This window comes from Chinchilla lanigera, unplaced genomic scaffold, assembly GCF_000276665.1.
Source record: "Chinchilla lanigera isolate Chin_1 unplaced genomic scaffold, ChiLan1.0 scaffold00027, whole genome shotgun sequence".
Lineage (NCBI taxonomy): Eukaryota > Metazoa > Chordata > Mammalia > Rodentia > Chinchillidae > Chinchilla > Chinchilla lanigera.
Window position 1 is genome coordinate 4,258,645 of NW_004955428.1, and position 25,754 is coordinate 4,284,398.

Consider the following 25,754-nt stretch of genomic DNA (forward strand, 5'->3'; position numbering starts at 1 on the left):
TAATTTACTATCAGGAAGATATGGCTGCTATTACAAAATGGAAACCAGAAATATGGCAAGATGAATCAATACAAATATTATTTATCATTATGTGGTAAAATCAAGTACTTCAACTTGGGAGTTAGAAAACACAAATTAATTATGTCTTACTTTTAAAAACGAGAACATACATTAGGCATGGTAGTGCACGCCTGTAATCCTAGCACTTGGAAGGCTGAGGAAGGAGGATAGCTTCAAGTTTGATGCCAACCTGGGTTACACAGTGAGTTCAAGGTCAGCCTGGACTGACCTTGATAGTGAGACCCTGCCACAATCAATCAATCAATCAATCAATGAAAATATATGCCCCCAAAGGATAACTGTGTCTATTGTTCCTACATATAGTCTCATTCTATATGCCTTTTTAAAAATGTTATTTTGTCTGGTTAATCTAAATGTTGAATATATGTACATAATCACAATAAAAAAAACTACAATTTGCTTTTATACACTTAATGAAGTACAGGGATATATGCAAAAGCATGCAAATAGGAATGAGACTCTAAAATCAGTGCCTAAGTAAAAAGTCAAAACCAATCTTGAAAAGCCCTTTAAATTAAAAGGACAGGCAGACAGATATATCATTAGTTTGTATTATTTGTATGTGTAAGTGCCAAAATCACAGTCATGGCAAGACATTCACAAGAAAAGAGGTACACAAGAACTGAAAGCGACGGCAGTCAGACCTCCCATCTCCTGTCGGGCTGGGGCCCTGTGTTCATGGAGTGGAGTACTGGATGGAAATGCCCATACTATATGCATAGTCTTCTCTGTCTTGTTTTTTAAAAAAATCACAGCCAGTCACAAATAGTTTATACTTCACCCCAATTAAATGCATTTAGGCTGGGAATGTGTTGTACTTGGACAATTTAAGATATTTGCAAGACAATTTTAATCACATGAATTTTTCAAATTTACAATACTAACTTGAAATCTAATCCCTAATCTAATCCCTATGTACCTCTCCATACCATCAGCATAGCAAAAGAAAAGTTTAAAATCATTAAACCCTATACAGATAGAAAAAATACTAAGGACTTCCAGCCCTTGAAGATGTGACAGAAATATTAAGATGCACAGTACGTGAACAAATTCATAAATACAACCACTGCCTCATGATAAATTACATATACAAGTGATACAGTTCCCATCAGGACCTCCTGTAATCCTGAGGGCAGAGCACAAGGATCCCAAGTTCAAGGCCAGCTTCAGTAACTTAACACAACCCTGTCTCAAAATCAAATAAAAAGGAATGGGACATAGTTCAGTGCTCCCTGGGTTCAAAACAAAACAAAACAAAAAACAAACAGATTCATGTTTAGTTTGCTGAATGCTTAACTCACTGTACCTATTTTCATTTATTTCTCCTTATTAAACAGAATTACTGCCTTTCCTTCCTATCTATCTATCTACCTATCTATCTCCCTAGATTTGGTAGGCAACTTGTAAAATAGCTTAAAATGTCACTCCAAGTTCTGACAGTTTTGTGTAATCTAAACACTGCTACCACCCCAGGGATATGGGGTGAATACGGATGCTATTAGACAAAGGTATCGTGGAGAAAAAGAGTCAGCAAAAATGGTCATATGTTGTGGTTCAGGTAAAAACAGTACTGGTATGTACTGAGGAACAATTTATGAAAAGGGGTGCCGCCTTCCACCAAGCCAGTTCCACACAAAGCAGTCAAAGCATTTTCTGTAGGTATTACTTTTTTCTGAGACTTAAAAATGACTACAATTAAGTCTACAGCTTGAAATTAGGTTCAAAGGCAACCACTTAGCCTGGGCAGAAGGAAAACCTAGGAGTCTCCTTAGAGGAATGGTACAAGAATTCTCCTCTGTAGTGGACTCTTTATCACAGTGACTGAACAATGAAGGTACCTCTTCAAAACTATAAGCAGATATGGGAGGATCTCTAACGACTGGATAACTTAGTAATTCTCCATGAGGCCAGAAAGGTCAATTTTCTTGTTTCCTTGCTTTCCTGAATATTCTTTTTGTTGATTTGTTGTGGTTTTTTTGGTGCTGGGAATCAAACTCAAGACCTTGCACTTGCCAGGCAGGCACTTGTGCCTCTGAGCTAGATCCTTGGCCCTTTTGTTTTGTTTTTTTTTTTTGAGAGAGGATCTCGCTATGTAGTTCAGACTGCCTTTGAACTCACTTTATAGCCCAGGCCGGCCTCAAACTTCCAGTAATCCTCCTGCTTCAGCTTCCTGAGCACTAGGATTATAGTTGTGCACAACTATGCCCAGCTTTTCCTGTATATTCTTGCAGGAAACTCGTAACAATAAAAAGATACTTATCTTTGTTTCTAATGGTTATACATTTGTAAAAAAAAAAAAAAAGATGGTAATATACCCATGCAAAATCCAGATTAGATTTTGTATATTTCTTTTATCAGTATTTCTATGAGATGTTACTAATTATCTGCTCAGGTATAATTCTAAACATATTCTCCAGCTCTATTTGGAATCATAATTTTCATTAGTTATAGGCAAGAAAATGATTTTGAATTTTAAGGCTAAAATTGAAGTCTAGGAGAATGGTTTTACTATATTGCTTTAATATAATGAATGATGCAGTTATTTTCACATGGAGTAGGATGCCAAACGTCAAAAGAAACTATATAGTTGTATTAGTATTTAAAATGGTTTGTGCAGTAATGGACACCTGGTTTCAGCTAAAAAAAAAAAAAAAAAAAAAAAGAATTTTTAAATTAGAGCCCAGCCCGGACAACTTAGCAAGATTTTTGTCTCAAAATTTTAAAAAAGGGCTGAAGATATAGCTCAGTGTGAAGACCCGGAGTTCAATCCTCAGTAAACCCCCACCCCTACCAAAAACAAAACAAACATAACACCCAGTAGGGCAGATTATAGCTCAGGGAAAATACTTAGGTGCTTTCAAGATACCAGGTTCAAATAAAGGCCAGTAAAGAAAATACTATAAATTGACAACACAGATAAGTGAAAGATACACATACAGTCCTTAGCTTATAACAACCTCAATTTAACCTAAATACAAAATTTTTCATGTTATTCCTTATAACAGATACCAGATGCATTACATACATTATTTTTTTTGTCCTATTAAAGATTTTTCTTAGTTCGATTTTATAGATGTGACGCAAGGCGCACAGTGGAAGACTAAGGACTAATATCTAAACCCAGATCAGAACGACTCAAACGCAAAGTTGTTCCCACTAGACTGTGCTAGATTACTGTGGAACACAATCATCACTCAAAATTTAAGTATGAGAGACAATCAGAAACTACTGAAATGACAGCACCTGGCCATGAACTTTCACCCAGCTATTAAGTACCTTGGCCAGTTTCTCTGGGATAAGTTCTTCTTTTGGACCGCCAATCTCCTCATCATCATCATCCTTCTTCTTTTTCTGATTTCTCTGCTGCTTTTCTTTTTCTGCATTTTTTTTCTCTTCTTCTAGCTGGGCTTTCTTTTGAGCTCTTCTTTGTTTATTACGTAATTTCTTTAGTTCTTTGTCAGACATGTTTGCTGTAGGCAGTGAGTGTTAATGAAATTAAGAACATGTTAATCAGATTAGTAATTATCAACTACTACTTCTTTATACTCCCAAATTCCCATAGAAAATGTACTGCATGGTATGTGTCTAAATGTGCCCATATATGCCTAGCCCTTTAATGGCCCACATTAGATAGCAAATAGAATATCTTTAAAAAAAATGTTTTAAATCCAAGAGCACACACAAACCACAAGCCATAGCAAAGCACTGGACTTCCTCCAGCAATATTAAGCTACCTGCAGTTCTATGAAATAACACTGTCACACACATATCTCTACAGCTCTGGACAATGTTCTGTCAAAGTATGCTTTCTCTAATCTGGTCAATTATTTACCGCTCTATGCCTAATGTATTTCTGCTCATCACATAGTTTGTTGGAACATCCATCTCTTAAATTATGGACTCCTTGGTAGATGGGCATCCTGTCTTATTCTTAACTTTGAATTCTCAAGGCCTAGCAGAAAACCAAGCATACAAAAATATTCAAGTATTTGTTGACAGAATAAATTAGTAACTGTGATACATTGTATACCACTATTGAAAGTTAACAGTACCCTTAGGGTAGTAAGAATTTCTCAAAAGAAAGACTGGAAACCACTGACACATATGTTACAATAAAGTGAAAGATGTACACCATTTAGATTTTGAACAAGAAATGTGAAAACAGTATGTTCAGTCAGGGTATATTTGGCTAACACTTGTTAATACTGAAAAATGAAAAAATGTCATTCCAAAACATACCACCTCAGCAATAATTTCAAAATACACCCACAAACTCTTCCCTTTAAAAGGTGATGCCTATACTTAGTGACTCCCTGGGCCAAAAGAACATAGTACAGATGGAGGTATCTAACGCTTAAGGCTCAGTCTCAAACGCCCTGGAGAGTCCTTGATTTTCTCTTGGGTCACTCTGGAGAACCAGGTGGAAAGACCCACATGTCCAACTGACAGCCTAGAGCCCTGAGTAAGCCATTGCAGAGGCAGATCCCCCAACCCAAGTCTTCCTTCAGCGTCCTGTCACCTTGACTTCGCCCTCCCTGGCATACCCTGAGTCTGCAGAATATTATGGCTAAAAGTCCTTAATTCCTGATCCACAGAAACTGTCAAATAACAAGTATCTGTGGTTTAAAGCTGCTAGGTTTCTGAGTAACTTGCTTTGCAGCAGTAAATAATCAATGCAGACTTTGACATAAGGAAAAGGGATACTGCTGAAACAAAAATATGGAAGCAACACTGGAACCAGGGAGTAGCAAAAAGTGGACAATCAATCCTGCAAAAAGCTTTAGTGAAAGTCTGAATGAAGAGCTTGAGATTATTACTAGTCGGCTTTCAAGAGACCCCAGGGGAGGGCTTAAAGTTTAAGCAACTGTGTTATTTATCTAATCAACTAATGACCTAGCTAAAGTGACTTTCAGTGTTGACTGTGGCACATGACTCTTCTGGCGGCTTATAGTAAAATCCAAAGAAGAGAAAGAAACTAAAAGAATTACCAGGGACTTGATGGTTTTGAAAACTCAAGTCTCTCCAGAGATATCTTCTGAGCAAAGATCAAATCCAAGGCATTGTCAGGAAAACATGTCAAGAGGGAAAGCAAAGAATTTGGCTTTAAAATCTTTGAAGACCCAGCCCTCAGAAGGATGGTGCCTCGGAGTAAAGAAAGGCTTTGTATGACTCCTAAATCCTCTCAGCCATACAATAAAGCTAATAAGAAACCAGAGGGCTCTCCCGCTACTACAAGGTGCACATGGATTCCAATACCAGTCATGAAAAAAGCCATAGCTTTATGAAGAGTTCTACAGGCAAATACATTGCAAATCTGGACTGAAAGGAACAGAGAGTAAAAAATGGCAAGAGGTTTTTAGACTCTTGAAATTCTACTGGCAGAAAGCAGAAGAAAAATCACTTAATTATTAACAAGTACTAACCTCGGAGAAAGGAGAATACAGAAGGTGGAACCAAGAACTCAGAGGACAGAACCAACAGCTACAGAAAATGATTCCTATGTCTCGAGTCTAGTCAAGAACAGAGTTGTGAACCTGTGTCCCACTGGACTTGAGAACTAATACAAACCAGTAACTTTTGTGGGCCTTCTAAAAATATCCACAGTGTGTGTGGGGTGCTCCTATCCCTGTGCTGGAATTGTATTTTGGATTTGCAGTTGGTAAGTTACTTGCCTGTTTAGTTTACAGGATTTCGCATTAAAAACTACTTTTGAAAAGCTAATTTTTGAGAAAGCAGTTATCTCCAGGAGCCACACCAGTACCTGTCACTGTGTTATAGAAGTCTGTGGACTTTAAGCTAGTTAATACAATGGGGTAAGATTTCTGATGGCCTTGGGAAAAGAAAAGAAACTATTTTGCACATACAAAATAATGTAAGCAATTTGTAGCTAAAATGCACACCATGGTACTTAAAAATATGTCCAAATATTCTTTAGCTCCCTTTTGCTCAAGTGTCAGTTGCGCCAGGTAACTTTCTTCTGACTAATTAGGATGTAAAGGAAGGAACAGGACTTCAAGTCAAACATATAAAACATTAAAAAGTTGCACAGCTTTGCCTTTGCTCTCTCGTGACCGGTTACCACATCTTGAGGAACTCTAGAAACCCCACAGAAAAACTAAAAGGAAAAAAAAAAAAAAAAAAAAAAGCCTCTTGGCACAGCCATATGAGTGAGCCACCTGGAAACAGACCTTTTAGCCCTAGTTTGAGCAATGCGGGCTCAGCTGAAATCGTTTTTGTGGAGACAGGATATCGCTAAGTAGTTCAGGCAGCCTTAAACTCACTGTGTCCCCCAGGCTGGCCTCAAACTCCATGATCTCACCTCAGCCCCGTGAGGGCTAGAATTACAAGCATCTGACACCACACCTGGCTCAGCCCAAATCTTAACTGTAACTTTTTAAAAGAGACCCAAAGCTAGAACCACTTAGGCACTGCTGAATTCTTGATCCACAAAAATGACTGTTTTAGGCTGGGGATATATAGTTCAGTGGCACAGCACCTGCCTGGCAAGTGCAAGGTCCCAAGTTCGATTCCTGGTACAAAAAACCTACAAACAGAAATAACTACTTTAAATGGTTAATTTATTATACAGCAATGAATATACAACTGCCAAAACCAAATATATACCTGTCTTTCTTTTGCCTGGTAAAGAATCCCCACCCACCCACCTTTCTCTGGCTGTGGGTATTGAATTCAGAGCCGTCACACTGTGCTCTTATGTCTAGCCACTCCACTTACTCTTATAAAATTTTGGGATAGCTGGGCATGGTGCACGCCTGTAATCCCAACACTCAGGAGGCTGAGGCAGGAGGATCACTGCGAGTTTGAGGCCAGGCTGGGCTACAAAGTGAGCTCAAGGCCAGCCTGAAATGTATAGCGAGACCCTGTCTCAAAAAGACAAAATAAAATTTTGGGACAGTGCTTTTGTTCAGTCACCCTGGCTGGGCTCAAATTTGTGGTCCTCCTGCCTTAGCCTCTCAGAATGATGAGATTATAGGCATGTGTTATAACACCCAGCATAAAGAATCCCTTAATAGTAAAACAGGAAAATTTCAAGTAAGGATAAAAAATTACATTCTGAAGACACAAGACTATGAATGGAAGGCTAAATAAATGCTGATTTTTTAAACATAACTGCTATACCACGTTCACCCTTGCTATATGGTAGATATAGTACACATGTTGTTTAACGTCCTCAACAACCTCTTGGATTACAATATAATAGATAGCCATCAGTTCAGCATCCACACTGCAGATTCAACTACCTCTGATCAAAAATACCACACAAAACAATTATACAGCTGGGTATGCTGGCATATACCAATAATCCCAGAACTTGGGAGGCTGAGGCATGAGGCACGTGAGTTGAGCTCACCTTCAGCTACATAGTGAGATTTAGGCCAGCCTGAACTACATAATGAAACCATTTCCCAAAACAAAACAAAAGGAAAAAAAATCCTCTGGTGGTACTGAACATCAGACATTATTTTTCTTATCAGTATTAGCTACACAATAAAATTTACATCATGTTAGTTATTGTAAGGAATATAGAAATTACAATATACAAGCAAATGCATGTAGATTTTATGCAAATACTACATCATTACACTGTTTTCTGGAAGAGAATTCAGCATTCATGAATTTTAGCATCTGAAAAGGTCCCCCATACCAGTCCCTAAGGATACCAAGGGATGAGTGTACAAGATAACTAAGGGTGCAGAGTTCTGAAAAATGGCAACTCACAGTGATAGTGAAAGTCAGAGCAAGGACTTAAATGTCTTTCCTGCTGACAACAAAGTCTAAGTGTCTTCTACTATGCTACTGTACCACGCACAGGTCAGCATACTGTTTCTGCAATGGTCAAGATGCTAAGTATTTTCAGCTTTGCAGAACATGAGTCTCTTGCAAGTACACTCAGCTATACATGCTCCAGTAAAATTTTATTACCAAAACAAGACTGCAGTGTGGATCTGATCCATGGGCTGCAGTTGGTGGCCATGTTCTTTATTACCTGTCCCTGCCTTAAAAGGACTCATGTCAGCTCACCACAGGAGATTTACAATGAGTAAGTCACAAGCCATTTAGACCTAGTTACTTTATATCTCCTCCATACAAGACAACTTTCATTCAGAGTGTCTTTCTCAACTGTCTAGGGAAGATTTCTCTCCACAAATCCTGAGACCTTACTGTGAAAATGGTATGTTAAAAATGGGTCAAATGATAAATCACTGGGGGCACTTTTCCTAGCTTAATTCCAAGGTGGCATTTAATGTTAAGCAATATTCATCTTTTAGTAGGATAATTATAAATTACAGTAGTACTAGAAAGAGGAGCTGATGATAAAAACAGCATGGTACTAGCAAAACAACAGACCCAAGGATCAGATTAGAAGATGCAGAAACAACTCCAAACACACTCAGCCACCTTATCTTTGACAAAGGAGCCAAACACTTTTGCTAAAAGAAAGATAGCCTCTTTAATAAATGGCTCTGGAAAAGTGGGCATTCCACATGCCAAAGACTAAAACTAGACCCCTATCTCTCACCATGCATTAAACTAAAATTGAAACGGATCAAAGATCTAAATATTAAAAGAGGAACACTAAATATGCTGGAAGATGGAATAGGCAGAATCCTTGAAGACACTATAGATAAAGATTTTATGAACAAAACCTCGATCTCACAGGAGCGATCACAAAGAATCAACAACTGGGATCTCCTCTTATTAAAAAGCTTTTTGTACAGCAAAAGAAACCACCAAGAGAGTAAAGAGACAACCCAGTGTGGGAAAAAAATTTTGCCAACTGTTCCTCAGAAAATACTAATATCTAGAATATACGAAGAACTGAAAAACATCAGACCTCCCCAAATATAAACACCCAATCCAAAAATGGGCATCTGAAATGAACCGATACTTCTCAGATGAAGAAGTAGCAATGGAAAGTAAATAATATGAAAAAATGGGGCTGGGGATTTAGCTCAGCGGCAAAAGCGCCTGCCTGGCAGGCGCAAGGTCGTGAGTTCGGTTCCTGGTACCGGAGAAAAACCAAAAACAAAAAACAAAACAATAATATGAAAAAATGTTCAACATCACTAGCCACTGAAGAGATGCAAATTAAAACAACTCCAGTGAGTGACTGAGGTTCCATCTCACCTCAGAAAGAATGGCTATTATAAAGAAATCAACCAAATACAAATGCTGGAGGGGCTGTGGGTAAAAAGGAACCCTTCTCCACTGTTGGTGGGAGTGTGGACTGGTACAACCACTGGGGAATTCAGGGTAGAGATTCCTCAAAAAAGTAGCCAGGCATGGTGGCACACGCCTGTAATCCCAGCACTTGGGAGGCTGAGGCAGGAGTGGGTTTGAGGCCAGCCTGGGCTACAAAGTGAGCTCAAGGTCAGCCTGAACTGCACAGTGAGACCCTGTCTCAAAAAAAGACCAAAAAGACCAAAAAAGTACAGCTGGAGATTGCATTTGACCCAGCTATTCCCCTTATTGGTATCATCCCAACAGAATTAAAAGCATCAAATCACAGCAATACATGCACACCCACATTTATAGTGGCACAGTTTGTAATAGATAAATCTTGGAAACAGCCCAAATGCCCACTAATGAATGAATAAAGAAGATGTGGGGTTTTTAAAAAATACAATAGAGTACTACTGTGCCATGAAGGAGGATAAGCTTGACCCATTTCTAGCTACAGGGATGCACCTTGAGACCATACTCATAAGCGCAATAAATCAGACACACGTTTAAATATCATACTGCTTCTCTGGTATGAGAAACCAGAAGTGTAAGTAAGACCCAAAATGTGTAACAGATGTTGGAAAATGGGAAGAAAACGTTCAAATGAGAAAGGAACACGGGATGGGGGAGAGAGGAAAGGAAATAAGAGAGAAGAAAAAAATGAAAACAAAGCTCTTATAAATAAGGAAGGGAACAGGGACTGAAGGGAGGGGAGGGGAATGAGAAAAACGAAGCAGTAAGATATGTCATGTACAGGTACAAATTTCTATGGTGAGTGTTATTATGTACATGTATAATGTTCCAATAAAACAACAAAAAAGACCAAAAAAAAAAAAAAAAAAAAAAAGCTGGGCATGGTGATACATGCCTGTAATCTCAGCACTGGGAAGGCTGAAGAAAAAGTCTGAGCCCAGGCTAGGGTATTTAGTGACCTAGACCCTGTCTCAAAATAAAAATAATAAAAAAGGACTGGGAATGCAGCTCAATATGAAAGCACAGGTTCACTTCCAGATACTGCAGAACAAAACTAAATACCCTCTCAAAAAACAAAGAGGAACAACTAGTTACACTAGCAGCCTACACTAACGTGTTCCCACACTAATTATATAATTAGAAGCTTACAGTACTACAGTTAGATGAGTAAGTCAGACAGTAAATGTAAAACTTACAAATTCAAACTTCTTAAATGCTGAACATCTAAATCTTTGATAAATCTGTACTTATTTTGAAAGTATAATAAGCAATATTTTTCTTCTGTTGCTTAGAGAAATTCACAAAACATCCATCGATTACTAACTTGGTATAACATTTTCCCAAAAGATGCTCAGTTAACATCCACAGCGAGAACTGCATTATCAAACACCATAAATATATACAACCCATTTCGGGACCCCTCCTGTCTCTCAGGAGCTACTCCCACTCCCAACTCCTATTCCTCATTCCATTTCTCCAATACCTTTTCCTACTCTTAACCCCTGTCATTCCTTAGAATTTATTCTTCAACCTCGGAGGGCACAAACTTGGCGTATCTGACATCTAGCATTTCCTCTATATCAGTATGACAGTATGTAAAACAAAAGTTAAGAATTATGGCTTGAAGTAAATATACTAAATATGAATTGTGGTTGTGTTTGGAAAATAAAGTAAGTAAATATACCACAGCAAAAAATAGTAAGGAATTGCTGAATGTTATACCTGTATCAGCTTCATGTTCTTTATTCTCATCAGTAAGGGGGTTGTCATGAAGTTTCAAATAGATCTCGATAGCAATTCTTGCTGCCTTGAAGTAAAATGGATGCTGTCGAAGTACATCTTCTAGTTTTAATAAGTCCACATATGATCTAAGGGTAATCTTCCTCATACAGTATGTATGAAAGTCAAACTGGTCATCAGTGATTTCTATAAAATGCTAACAAAATTATCTTTTTATTATTATACTGAAGTATAGCAATGTCTAAGAAAGCTTTACATCAAACTCTTGGAATTACTCTTTTGGGGCAAAAATCAGTAAAACAAAAGTATTATAATCACTCAATATAAACAATTTACATATCAAATATAACTGGCCACCACCCAAAGGACATGACAATTAGGTATTAAAACTCACTGAATAAAAGGGAAGCACAAATGCCATGCACACACACGCATACACACACTCTATCCTTAACCACACTTAAGTAAAGCTATTCTGACAAATCAAGTCTAAGTGATTAGCATACAAAATGGTGCAATACAGCAGATTCACACTACACACTGAGGTTTTTATTTAGAGCCATCTGTAAGTGATTATGATACAAAATGCGGGGGGGGTGGGGCTGTATGTCTAAACCCTATACAGTATCAGGCTGTGTATGGAAGACAAATCAGAAACTTCCACATTTCAACCAAACATTGGTGTTCTATACTTGACAATATTACAAATGTAAACTTAATTATATATAAACTGCTTTTCTGTGAAAAACACAAAGGAAAGTCCATTACAAGTGATAAAAAAGAATCTAAAGTAAAGAGAAATAATAATGCTTTCATCAGAAAATAAAGAACTAGAAGCTGGCTGTGGTGGCATACGCCTGTAATCCCAGCAGTTGGGAGGCTGAGGCAGAATTGCTGCCAGTTTGAGGCCGGCCTGAACTGCATAGTGAGACCCTGTCTCAAAAAGACAAAAAAAACAAGAATGAAAAGAACCGACGTCCACAGAAACAATGTGAAAAGCTTCAAGGCTTGGATCCTGTAACAGTATATGGAATCACCACACATCCTCAGGGTAGACAAAATGGAGCATTGAAAAGCATTTATGTTCAACTGTAGAGGAAATAGCAATGCCCCAAAACAGTTTCAAAGGTCACTAAAAATATAGGTAAGATACAAAATTTCCATAAAGTTTTTGAAAAAAATTGTTAGAAGAATAGATAGGAACCAGGCGTGGTCGCACAGGCCTGTAATCCCAGCACCTGGCAAGCTGAGGCAGGAGGATTGTTGTGAACTCGAGGCCAACCTGGGCTACAAAGTGAGTTCAAGGCCAGCCTGAACTGCATAGCAAGACCCTGTCTCAAAAAGACAAAAAAAAAAAAAAAAAAAAAAAAAAAAAAAAAAAAAAAAAAAAAAAGGATAAGAGCATTCTCCTGAAAATATATTATTTCCATTATAAAAATTTTAAAAGTAAACACTGATTTTAATAATTACCTGTGACTTCTGAAGATGGGGAAAAATAATAGGATTTCCCCCAAACCCTTGACAGCCAACAAAATATATGAGAAATTCATATATAGAAGGTACTTACTCTCTCAATTTCATGACATTTCTTAAGTGCTTCACCAAATTTATTCATTGCTTTATATGCTTGGGCACATTCTGTCTGGAACCACATGCACTGCATTTCATTCAAATTCTCTACTGCTGATGTTCCTTCCTACACAAAAACCACATACATTCAACTCCATTTCTTACCAAATACACCATTCTACCACGAATTTAAGAAGGAAACACAGTCAACAGATATGGATTCTTCTGAAAAAGTCTTTTGATTTTTAAATCATTTTTATAGTAAGAGGAAGTAGTTAATACATAAAATAAATTAAAATTCTCTTTGTAAACATCAAAAACAGTAAGCATTTTTCCAAATGATTAAACTAAAGGTGTACATTAATTGGGCAATAGGAATTAATGCAAGAAAAAGAACACTACTGTCTGGGCACAGTGGTGCACGCCTGTAATGCTGGCACTGGGGAGGCCTTGAGTTAGGAGGATCACTGTGAGTTCAGGGCCAGCCTAGGCTACATCGTGAGCTCTAGGCCAGCCTGAACTACATGGCAAGACTGTCTCAGCCAAAATAAGTAAATAAATTTTCTTAAGTGTCCCGGCTATTCTATTACTAAAAATGTTGAAAACAAATTCTGAAAAAGACCAAGGTGATCCAGGCGTGGTGGCGCGTAACTGTAATCCCATCACTTAGGAGGCTGAGGACTGCCTGGAGTTCAAGGCTAGCCTGAACTACATAGAGATCCTATCTCAAAAAAAGAAAAGAAAAAAGGCCAAGGTTCAAGTATGAATTGGCTATGTCCTGTCGATTCATAAGTAAGAACATTAGCCATACAAACCCTTGTAAACTTTGAGCACATTTCTTCAGCCTCTTTAATCAGATTGGCTTTTAGCATGTATTTTGCACACTTGGAGTTGATAAATCTGTCTGCTGTGTCCAAGGCCTGGGCTTCATCCATCCACCTTGCAGCTTCTTTAATATTCCCAGCATGCTTAAAAGCACAAAATTTGCAAAGCAACCAGTAAGAATGCTAATTTTACTGGACAGGTTATTTTTTCCCGTTAATTAAAATAAATAAAACAAAAAGTATTAGACAGCATCTGATTCTAAACAATGTAGAAACATATATTCCTCTGTAATTCTTCCTGGCCAGCTAAAATGTAGGCGCTCTGATAATACAGACTTGTTTTAATGTTATATCTACATTGTGTACAGCAGCACTTGCCACATAGTAAATACTCGAAAGCAACTGTCAAAGTACAGAATAAATGACAATATAAGCCTTTAGTGGGAACAACTAATTCAGTGAGTTAAAGTGGTGGCCACTTTCTGCTCCAAAGGAACCTGGAAACATTAGTAATTAGGACCATGAATGGACACTCCCCAATAATCTTCATTCAACTTCATCTAAGTAGTAACACCACCACAAATGTGAGGAGCACATTGGCTTTAAAAAGTGCTGGTGATGCAGCTTAACGGCAGAGCACTTGCGTAGTGTGCTTGAGGCAACAATCTTTAGTCCTCAGCAACATGCCACCACCAAAATACAACTTAAATCCATAATTTTCTGGCTAAATAAATCTCTGTTGTACAACTATCAACATCAATACCTTTGATCACTAAATTTCATTTGCAGTAAGACAAAAAAAGAGCCACTTTTAAGATGATGCCTTTTAAGATGATGATCGGGGATATAGCTCAGTGGCACAAGTGCCTGCCTGGCAAGTGCAAGGTCCTGAGTTTGATTCCTGGTATCCAAAAAAAAAAGATGCCAGAACATGTCATTGGAGAGTCTCAAGCAGAGCCCACAGACTAGAAAGTCAAGATATAATAGGTAGAAGGCATAATGAAATCCTTGCATTTCAATTCATCAGATACTGATATGTGATCATAACTATTAATCAAAATACACACTTTACAGCATATAACTTCTCTATGGGTTACTATATTCTTATTCACCCAAAGAGAATAACCAGATAGACATAAATATATGAGAATACATGCTTGAACAGCCTTATGTACGTGTAGATACGATATAGATTAAATAAGCACAGCCTTGACACTAGAAGAAATCAGATTAGGAAATGTACTTTTTATTCCATGTTTCCTTGCATCATATATGTCGTTTTTCTTACAACACTTAGAATCCATAAAATATAAAATTACCTTGGGGGGGATTTTTACCTTATAGATTTTAGCTTTCACAAGAAAGAGTTCTATCAACGTAGGTGTACTTTCAATAGCAGTATTTATATATTCCAAAGCAATAGATGGCTGACCAATTTTGTCATAATGTTGTGCCAAGTAGTACTGGACCCAAAGTAATGTGGTTGGTGGTTCCTCCTTCCCATCATCTTTGAAGAGCAGGGGATGAGGGAAAGAGAGGGAAGAAATCAAGACTACGTATTACATACATTAAGAGTACACCCTTCAAAATGGTCCCTCTATGAGGAAATTATCTTAAAAGTTCTTTATGTGACCCACCTATAAAAATACAACAAGGACTGTAAAATCTTTGAAAGGGATCTTGTTTTCTACTCGGTATCCATGCAGCCCCTGAGCACAATGCCTTGTATATAACTTTTTATAACAAATATGGTCGATAAATAAGTTCAATCCTATAACTACCTAAAAAGGAAACCAAAAGGAAGCCGGGGGAGGGTGTTATACTCAAACTACAAGAATGGATGTCTTAGGATGTTGGGGTGGGAAGACAATCCAAAAGAAATGCTTTCCATTAATGTGAGATTTTTAAAAATCCAACTCTGACTGCTTGTACTAAAACTGCACATAACCTAGCTATAATATGGGTATCTTAAATTCTGATGATAATCTTAGTAGATTTTAATATTATATTAAATATACAAAGATAAATTATTTAGCCTGAATAAAAACTATATCCCAAAAATGAGATAACAATTAGAAAAAACTTATTCTCTATGATTTAATATACCCAGAAGAAAAATGTGTAAATTAAAAATACAAACCACACATTTAAAAAATTCTTTTCTAATACAAATTTCTACCATCTGAGAACTGTTACTTGCTTTCAAAGAAAGAAAAATACTGCCTTTTTTTCCCTAGTAAAAGCAAGACGGCTCAGTGGACAAACAACAGGAGTGGAACTCACCAACTCCGGATCTAATAGATCTGCAACAAAAGTGCTGCATATTCTTGGGCATGTCATTGAACCTCTTCCACATTTGTAAAATATGTAGGAAAATGCTGATAACCAAAGGAACATCGTGATGATTAAACAATGAAACCATGGTAACACCTAAAAAGTACTATCAAAATTAATCCGAGACCTAGAAACAAAGCAATGTACACCCTGGATGCCACCATTCTGGGCTTTCCCACTATGGGAACCAGACGTGCTGGAAAAATAACTGATTCCAGAATGTTAACTGGCAGTGTACAAGATAAACTTATCATATTAAAGAACTATCAAATATTGCTATGGCATGGAAATGATGGAGCCATGTGAGATTTAAAATATGAAGTTTTTAAACCTACAAGTTCATAATATCTTTAAAAATTTATTTGTCCTATTTGAAAAATGAACTTTCAAAGATGAATCAACTGATTCTTTTGAAAACTGAACCAAATGATTCTTTTGAAAATTTCTGAATGAAAGGGAAGGGGGAGAATGAGAAAAAATGTTTTATCATGTTTATCCTATACAAATGGAAATATTGGATAAGCAAACAACATGAAATAAAAATTGTCCTTTAAGATATTAACACTATACGTCTACTGATGGAAGACTATACTACATATAGAATAATCTTGCAGGCCGGGGATATAGCTCAATGGCATTAGTGCCTGCCTGGCAAACGCAAGGTCCTTAGTTTGATTCCCGGTACCAAAAAAATAAAATAAGATAATCTTGCTCACCATCCTTATGTTGAAAAAAACAAATACAACAAGCCAGGCAAGGTGGTGCACGCCTATAATCCCAGCACTCAGGAGGCTGAGGCAGGAGGATAGCTGCAAGTCTGAGGCCAGCCTGGGCTACATAACTGAGTTCAAGGGCAGCCTAAACTGCATAGTGAGACCCTGTCTCAAAATGACAAAAAAATCTAAAACAAAACAAAACAAAAAGGCAAAAAAACCACCACGACAACAACAAACCAAGCAAAACAACAAAATGGAATCTCATGAAGCCTCTAGGCTGGACCTATTAGAAGATTCAGAAATGGTTTTTTCCCCCAGAAATGTTTAATTTAAAAAAAAAAATCTTTATTATTACTTTTTTTTTTTTTTTTTTTTCTTATTTTTTTTTGAGACAAGGTCTCATCATACATATATAGTCCACCCTGGCCTTGAACTCATTATATAGCCCAGACTGGCCTCAAATGAGTGATCCTCCTGCTTTACCCTCCTGAGTGCTGCAATTATAGATGTACACTACTACACCCGGCAACAGAAATGTTTTGTATCTGCCTTGTCCAATATGGCAGGCATTGGCTATTGTGCTGTAACTGAGTACCTTAATTTTTATTACTCTATCTTTAGAAGTGTTAATTAGCCACTGACATTAATGCTAGCATACAAGATACAACTCCACACCCAACTACCATCTTATACAAAAATGCAGAGGATAGAATAGTGTTTTAACATATGAGTACATTCAGGAAAATCTAGACAAAAAAAAAAAAACACAAGAAAAAACAACAATTAACTTGACAAGACAAGAAACCATTACATTAAAGGAATTTATAGCTGGGTGTGGTGGCGCACGCCTGTATCAAAGCACTGGGGAGGCTGAGGCAGGAGGGGATCATTGCGAGTTTGAGGCCAGCTTGGGCTACAAAGTGAGCTCAAGGCCAGCCTGAACTGCACAGGGAAACCCTGTCTCAAAAAGACAAATGAAATGAAATGAAATAAAGGAACTTATGAGACATAACAACCAAACTCAAAGCAAACTTAAAAAAAAGAAAAGAAAAAATATGGTATGACATTTCTTCATTAAGAAGGTACTTTTCAAGTGTGCTAATGGTATTATAGTTATTTTTTAACTTAAATATTACCTTTGGACAATACTGAAATGTTCATGAATGAAATCATGTGATGTCTGGAATTTGCTTTGGAGTACAGGTATCCAGGTAAGTAAGTAAGACTATGGAAACATTTGGACATGATTTCAAAACTACTAAAGCTAAGTGTAAGTCTAGTCTTACAGATGTTACATTTTACATAAAGTTTTTTCCAATAAACTAATGTGATTCTCTTCTAATCAAGTGTCATTACACAATGTACAAATTAGTGGATCTCTATCCTAATGGGAGAAAATTTAAATGCTCTATGCATATTGTCTAAATAATATTGGCCTTCTGGTTATGAATTTTGTAATGTATAGAAATTTTCAAGATTTTTTAAAAACAAAATTTGAACACTTACCATTGGGGTTAAATAAACGGCAACTTTTAAGAGAGGTTTCATAACCCACTACTAATTCTTCTATGATTGCCACCTGGAGTACAAACACACAAGCACGCTTTAGTAGAAAAAATACATAGTTACTACTGTGCAAAATGTCTTATTTATTAAGAAAAGACTGAATAAACACTCCAACACAGGTACACTCCTCTATAAATTGCTTTGACCTCTGAGTAAAAATTTGAAAATGTCTTTCTGTGAAGTATGTATTAAAACATGTTTTTAAAAGATCACTGGTAATAATAATAATAATAACAATAAAATTTTAAAAATTAAATAAATAAGTTAGAGCTCACTGGTAGGCTCCTTCTCCCCACTAGAAAATAAAATAACTAAATCAGAAATCAGGAAAGGGTTAAACACAGACAAGGCTGTTTATGATTTATATTTTGATTCACCTTTTATAAATAATTCCCATAGTTAATGTCTGCTCTTTAAGAATCAAGAATTAAATGTTACGTGAAAAAAGAATTTTCTATGAGTAGAAGGTAACAATTAACTCTAAATTCAGAAGCAATCAGTAGAATAGCTGAAATACAGAACAGCAGGGTATCCAAGGACTAGGAGAATGAGTAACAGACTAGACTGAGATTTTTCCTGACTCTTCACTATACCACTTTTCCCAGGGGTTCAAGCGAGAGCTTAAAAATTTTAGTTCATTAATTCCCATTGAAGCTGAGCACAATGGCAAATGTTAATAGTCCCAACTACTCAGGAGGCTGAGGCAGGAGGACTGCTTAAGCCCAGGAGTTCAAGGCCAGCCTAAGCAATACAATGAAAACCCATCTCAAAAAAACCAAAGCAGACAAAACTTCCCATGTTTGGTTAATCTAGCTTTATAGATTTCTATTAGTACAGAAGTCTGAAGGGTCTCAGGTAGGTTATTCCTGAGTTCCTGTGCTGTCTTCTCACAAGTTAGCTGCATGCTTACAAAAATTCAACTCTGTCTCCTGACCCTATTTTAGTAAGTTATAGTTATTATCAATAGGTAGAACTACTGTAATGGCAGAATTCAATTTCAAATTATATAAACTTAAGATACTGGAAAAAATACAACTATTTCCATACACTGAGCAACATGGAAAGACTCAAAGATAAATTTGAAAGTTTAAGCCAAATTTAAGCATAAATTACAAAAGTGTAAATAAAAATTTTAAAAATTTAGCATTCTATTCTTAAAACTGCTTCACAAGCACCAAACTGTCACTTTCAAATCTAGAAACAAGAGGTAATTTATCCAAGTGAAGAGAGAAATCAATAAAGCCCATACTCCCTGGGCTTCTCAAGACTGGCAATTAAATATACATTGTATGTTACACATGTTTAACTTGCTCCATCTTTCTGATTCTTTTCAGTTCAAGTGATCTGTTTTTAATCCAACCAAGATGCCTAAATAATCTAAATTAGGATTAAAATAACCTCTAAAAAAACACTTTCAATATTATAACACATAGTTGAAAGAGTAAGATGACTTATTGGGACAGCAAACAATCTTTTCTCGTACAACTTTTTTATAGCAAATAAAAACAGAGAAAGCTAAAACTTAGATTTTAAAATAAAAGCACTTCAGACTTCCTGCTAATGAACAGAGTAGAGAAAATGGAGAAACTGATATGTTTCTAATGTTTCATAACCTACATAGACTCATTACAGTATATACCAAAACAAAGTAAACAAAACAAGTAAGGCTAAGAGAAAATACAATGAAAAGGAAGATATAGGCCTAGGAACACTTAAACTTCAAGCTAGGAAAACTGACAGCAGATTCACAGATAATCACAGTCAATCATTCCAAATACTGCACATAGAAATGGCAGTCCAAAGAAAACGTATTTTGCTTTACCTTTTCTTTATCTTTGTATAAGGACCGTAAAGTATTGAAGACTGGTGGACAACCCTTGCTGAAATTCATCCTTAGGAACTTATCCAAACATTCTCTGAACTTCTCACCTTGGAAGAAAAAAATCCTGCTGGCTTATATTTATCCAGACAATTCTTAACATGCATACCTTAGCTTTAATATGCACCCCTATACCTAAAAGCTGAGAAAAGAATCTTTAAATCATAACAGCATTTTCATTCATTTGCAGACTATGACTGTTAGCCATGATACGTCAACTTGACTAGATTAAGAAAAGTCTAGCAGATCAGCACAGCACACCTCCGGGAGAAGACCCACTCTACTGGAGGTGGCATCAATAAAATGCAACCTGGATGGAAGAAAAAGGGAAAGAAGCATGCCAGTTCTGAGGAGCTCCAGTTTTGACAAGTATTCAGTTTCTTCAGCCTTCCAGTGCAGGCTCACACTGGCGACTCTCCAGCGAACTTTCAGGGTTTTGATTTGAACTGGCACAGCGTCCCTGATCCCTCTTGGTTTTTGCACTTTCATCTTGGGCTGTGCAGCTGCTGGATCCCCTCTGGCTCTCCAGTGCTCAGCCAGCCAATGTAGAGTTCCTCACCTCTTTTCCTGTAAGCCTACCTAATAAACCCCCTTGCAAAATTAGGCATACATTTTCTGTTGTTTCTGTTCCTTTAGAGAACCCTAACTAACATAGATGGGGGCAAGGGGGTGGGCACTGCTATGACTGCACCTGACTACGTGGTTCAGAAGCCCTTGGAACTGATTTTCAGGAGTTTGGCAAAGTTTAGAGATGTGGTCTAGAGAAGTCCTAGAACACATAGTTTGATGGGGGATTCTAATTGGAGCTCAGATGACTAGAATGCTGACAGAAAAGTAGACATAAAGGCCAGGATTATGTGCTTTCAAATGTGAATGAAAGCAATATGGAAACTGGAGTAGAAGTGATGCATGTTTCATTCTGGCAAAGAGTTTGTCCACATTTTGCCCATGTCCTCAAGAGTAATTAATGTGGTGGAGGAAACTTTAAGGCAGCTCAATATTGAGGCTGTGATGTGGGTACTGCTGGCTGCTTTTAGCCAGACTAATAGTGAAAATCAGATGCAAAAACCAGGCGTGGTGGCGCATGCCTGTAATCCCAGCACTCGGGAGGGTGAGGCAGGAGGACCGTTGTGAGTTTGAGACCAACCTCGGCTACCAAGTGAGCTCAACGCCAGCTGGAACTGCATACTGAGACCTTGTCTCAAAAAAAAGAAACAAAAAGCAGAGCTCCACTGATGTGAACCTTGGATAGAAAGAAAAAAGCTGTGAAGTTGGGACAAAAGAGTGTGGTGGCTGAAAAGACTGGCTGTAAAAAGAAGCCAAGTACTCTGTACCAGGACAACAGGAAAGACGGATTGAAAGTATCTCAGAAATCAGCAAAGGCCTAGGGATATAGCTCAGTGGCACAAGTGCCTACCTGGCAAGCACAAGGTCCTGAGTTTGATTCCTAGTACCTAAAACAAAAAACAAAAACCTCAAAGGAAAAAAAAAAAAATCAGCAAGATCCTGAACTTTTTATTTGAGAAAAGAACCCTTGGGCTGCTGACCCTAGAAGAACCATGTAGGGATTACTTCCCTGAGATTCACTTTATCATGCCAAGCCATCCAAGCACTCAGAGGCCACTGCAGTTATGTTGCAAGGAGGCCTGGCTACTGCCTTGCAGCGAGCTGACCATGGAATTACTCCACTGCAAACTGTGAGTCAAATAAACTTCTCCTCCTTGAAAATTATGAATTTTGGGTATTTTGTCCCAGCAACAGAAAGTAACTAATACACTTATAGCTAAACATGAAGAAAGAAATTAAATTCACCACACAATTTTCATTCCTTTGCAGTTATTTTCACCTACCAGATAAAAAGTTTAGTGGCAGCCTTCTTGGGACCAATCCCCTAGGATATTTAGTCCAGGCCTCCTCATATATTTTTAGCCGTTCGAACATAGTAGCTGCAGAAAAAGGAAAAAAATTTTTAGATGTAATTATATATTGTACATTTTGCTGAAAATTTGTTTCTCAAGTAATTAAAAATTATTACCAAAAGGTAATTTGAAACAGAAAAGAAAATTATTTATAATCTTACTACCTAAATATATCAATAATCTTTCTAGAATACTTCTTGTATTTTTATATTTTAAATACCTATCATCATATAAAATACTTAATTTTCTTTGAGCTTCTTTCCTGTAACTCATCTCTTTTGATCTGTCCAGAGCATCCAGAATTATCTTTCATTTCTCCATACTCCTTTTATATATTTTTTGTTTACTCTCATTACAAATGCTAAAAGCTTTCCTCAGTTTAATCTTCTACTTCACTAATTTTTACTGTTTTCAGTTGTGGCCTCTCTTCTATTCAGCCTATTAAGATTTATTTCAATAAATAAGCTTTTCATTCTCCAATCCCTAATTAGTACTTTCTTATAATTACTCATATTTCACAGTTGTGATTCCCTCTATTTATCTTGTAGTTCCTTGTCTCTATTCTCCCTGTGGCTACCACTGAAGGTCATCATCCCAATCTGGTGTTCCTATGACAGTCTGAGAAACTCTGTTATAAAGCAATCTTCAGCAAGGTTTGTTTTATATACAAATGTATCCACAACAGCTTACTACCTGCCTTGAAGGAAACAAAGCTTCCAATCAGGTATCTTGGCTAAGGATCCTGCCTATTTCTGGGCCTACCCTCACAAATGAACCCCACTGTGGGTAAAGAGGTAATAACACAGGAGAGCACAGTTAGTCTCTGAACCCAAGTTTTAATGATAGAAATTTAACTTCTCTTCCCACAAAGGAACAGTGGAGTTCATTCAGCCTGGCTACACTCATGCACGACTGGGAGGCCCCATGCCATAGCCACAGCTTATAAGAGGTTGTTCTCACATCTTTCTTGTAGGTAGACACCTCCATTTCTGCCAGAGGAACTTTCCCTTTCAAGTTTTCGATACTAGTGAACATTCATGATTTTTCTCTAAAGCTGTTTCTGTATTCTGTTTTCTTGTTTTTTGTTTTTTGTTTTTTTTTTCTCCGGTACCGGGAACCGAACTCAGGACCTTGCGCTCGCCAGGCAGGCGCTTTTGCCGCTGAGCTAAATCCCCAGCCCCTGTATTCTGTTTTCAACCATTTCTAACAATTTGTAGTAGAAGAGAGATTTCAAAACATGCTTGCCGGGAATGGTGGCACACACCTGTGAGGACTGCTGTGAGTTCAAGGCCAGCCTGGACCACAAAGTGAGTTCAAGGCCTGCCTGAACTGCATAGTGATATGATACCCAGTCTCAAAAAGACAATCTTTTCCTCCAAAAAACCAAAACCTCAATCCAGCATATAAAATGGAAACATGCAATACAGTTTTATATTCAAATTTTGAAGAAATTCTTTTTCTTCTCTTGAGACAGGGTCTCGCTATGCAGTTCAGGCTGGCCTTGAGCTCACTTTATAGCCCAGGCTGGTCTCGAACGCACAATGAATCCAACTCACAGCCTCCCGAGTGCTGGGATTATAGGGGTGCGCCACCACACCCGGCTTGAAGAAATTCTTAACCACCAGTTTTCAAGTTGTGGTTTTTCAATACATCAGTAAAATTACCTGGTTTCAGTGCCTTCTCTAAGCCTTTATAATAGGCCCAGTTTTCAGGGTTTCTCTCTTGTAATCCTCTATAAACATCAGCAGCATCTTCCAGACGACACAATTGCAAGAGAAGTTCCCCTGATTGTAAATAAATAAATAAATAAATATCAGTATATGAGATAAATCTTGTAATTTTAATTTTTTCTCAGAATTTGTCTTATAACCCACTGTAAATCAATGGTGCTAAGTGCATGGACACGAGTATTCCTGAGTTGCCAGTTCCCTCCAAGACGGTTTATTATTTTATTGTGTCCTTTTTGGAAGTTCACATACTTAAAAATGCTATCCTCTTCACATCCTACTTTTATTCAGGGAATCCATCCAATTCCAAGCCGCATTCCCACATTCACCGATATACCATTACCAAGCCATCCTCCTCTCTTTGACTATTCCTGATAGCGAACAATTCAATTTAACAACCCAATTTAATACTCTAGCCTTATCATCCCTTAATCAACTATAACATTCTTGTTTTTGTCTCACTAATCTTACATCAATTTCAAAAAAAGCTCAACTCATAGATGCGCTACATGCCTCCCCCTGGGTGCATAACCAATCACATTCCCAAATGCCATCAGAACTTCCATCATCAAAATTCATCTCAAACCAGGCTTCTCTGTTTACCAATTTTAAAACCTAAATCATTCCAACAGTTTGCTGTGTTCTCCTCATTTTACTGAGAAAGTCAAATGAGTGGAGAGTAATTTCCAAGACAAATATATGAGCCCTAGAGTCATGAAAGCTTCAAACACTACTCAGGATTTTTTTCCACATCCTTCACTTCCATTCACCAAAGCTATTATTTTCAGACCACTACTTCACCGTTCACCCTTCATTCGCATCAGATCATTAATAATGATCATTTAATGCGTGCTTACTAGGTCCCAGTGACTTTTAAGTGTTTCCATGTGTTAACTTACTCAATTCTCAGAATTCTACAAAATAATTTACTATTATTTTCATTATTTTAAAATAAAGAGAATTTAAATAAATTTGAGAAGGGTCTTTCAGAGCCTGCTGAGTCTCTGAACCCAAGCAATTTAACTATAAAAACCTGTAATCTTAACATCTTTACCAGTGGTTCTCAAGCAGGTTATATTTGGCAATATCTGAAGACACTGTGATTGTTATATGAAGGGCAGTAGACACTACTGGCATGTTAGTTAGAAGCTGGGCATGCTGCTAGGCATCCTACAGCGCACACAAAGGATCTCCATTCCCACTAACTAGGGCCAAACTGTCAACAAGACAAGTTGGCAAGCCTCCTCTGTATTAACCAAAAGCCACCTCCATGAAAAACACAAAACAAGGGCCAAGGACACTGTTCAGTGACACAAGTGCCTGCCTGGCAGGCGCAAGGTCCTGAGTTCAATTCCCACTACCAAAAAACCAAAAACAAAACACAAAACATCTGAAAAGCCTGCCAACTTTACTACCCCATACTACATCCATTCCCATTTCCTCCCCTTCATCTTCTCCCTCCACTTTCATGTAGAGGGAACAGGTAGTGTGAGAATCAATGTTTTGCCTAACTCATCCAGTCCAGAAAGTTCCCAGCTGATCTTCAGCATCTCATCCTCTCCCCTCAATTCCAAGCAACAATCCCTTTCCTGCCAGAATTTCCAAAGACTGATTTTATTGAATTTCCTTCCCTTTGTACACTTGTCTCCAAATCCTGGTGCAAAGTAGATAGTCACTACTTGTTTTATAGGAAGAGCAGATGGTCTTGTTTCATCCTGTTTTATGTAGAAAATAGGAGCAACAAGAAGACAACGCCCAAAGACCTCCGACATCTACACCTATTTGCACACAACCACATTTTGTTCCTGAGGACAAATCTTCAATAAAGTCTGAGTCTGAAACTAACTTGACCCTCTCTGCCATTGTTCCTCACAATGAGGAACAATTATTAAAAACAGTTAAAATTATCAAAAGGACAGAATCAAGTGTATGTAACAGCACTTTGAAAACTGCCATGTACTTCCATAAAGAAATTAGTAACAGAATTCACAATAAAACATTTTGCCTAACTATGCCCACTCAGGCCTTGCCCCTGATACTATAGCTACTTTGCAGCCAATGAATGAAATAATTTCTTAAGATTTATGACCATGTCAGATCTGTCTTTAAGAATAACAGACTATGAGCAGATGATTATTCAAATCAAAAAGGTCTGCCCTTCATTTATAGTTTACAGTTGA

General features: G+C 37.4%; 1 protein-coding gene across 6 annotated transcripts in view; it reads right to left on the minus strand.

Annotated features, from left to right (window-relative positions):
• The window catches only part of Naa15 (N(alpha)-acetyltransferase 15, NatA auxiliary subunit), a 93,388-nt gene that overhangs the window by 14,675 nt on the left and 52,959 nt on the right, over nt 1-25,754 (minus strand). For all 6 annotated transcript variants that reach the window (XM_013515313.1, XM_013515312.1, XM_005386690.2 and 3 more), the window contains exons 7-15: nt 23,512-23,631; nt 21,779-21,874; nt 19,872-19,978; nt 17,990-18,062; nt 14,771-14,940; nt 13,425-13,577; nt 12,608-12,736; nt 11,023-11,236; nt 3,358-3,551 (exon numbers count right to left, since the gene is read on the minus strand). In XM_013515313.1, coding sequence (XP_013370767.1) covers nt 3,358-3,551; nt 11,023-11,236; nt 12,608-12,736; nt 13,425-13,577; nt 14,771-14,940; nt 17,990-18,062; nt 19,872-19,978; nt 21,779-21,874; nt 23,512-23,631 — 1,256 coding nt within the window. The remainder of the gene's footprint in view (nt 1-3,357; nt 3,552-11,022; nt 11,237-12,607; nt 12,737-13,424; nt 13,578-14,770; nt 14,941-17,989; nt 18,063-19,871; nt 19,979-21,778; nt 21,875-23,511; nt 23,632-25,754) is intronic.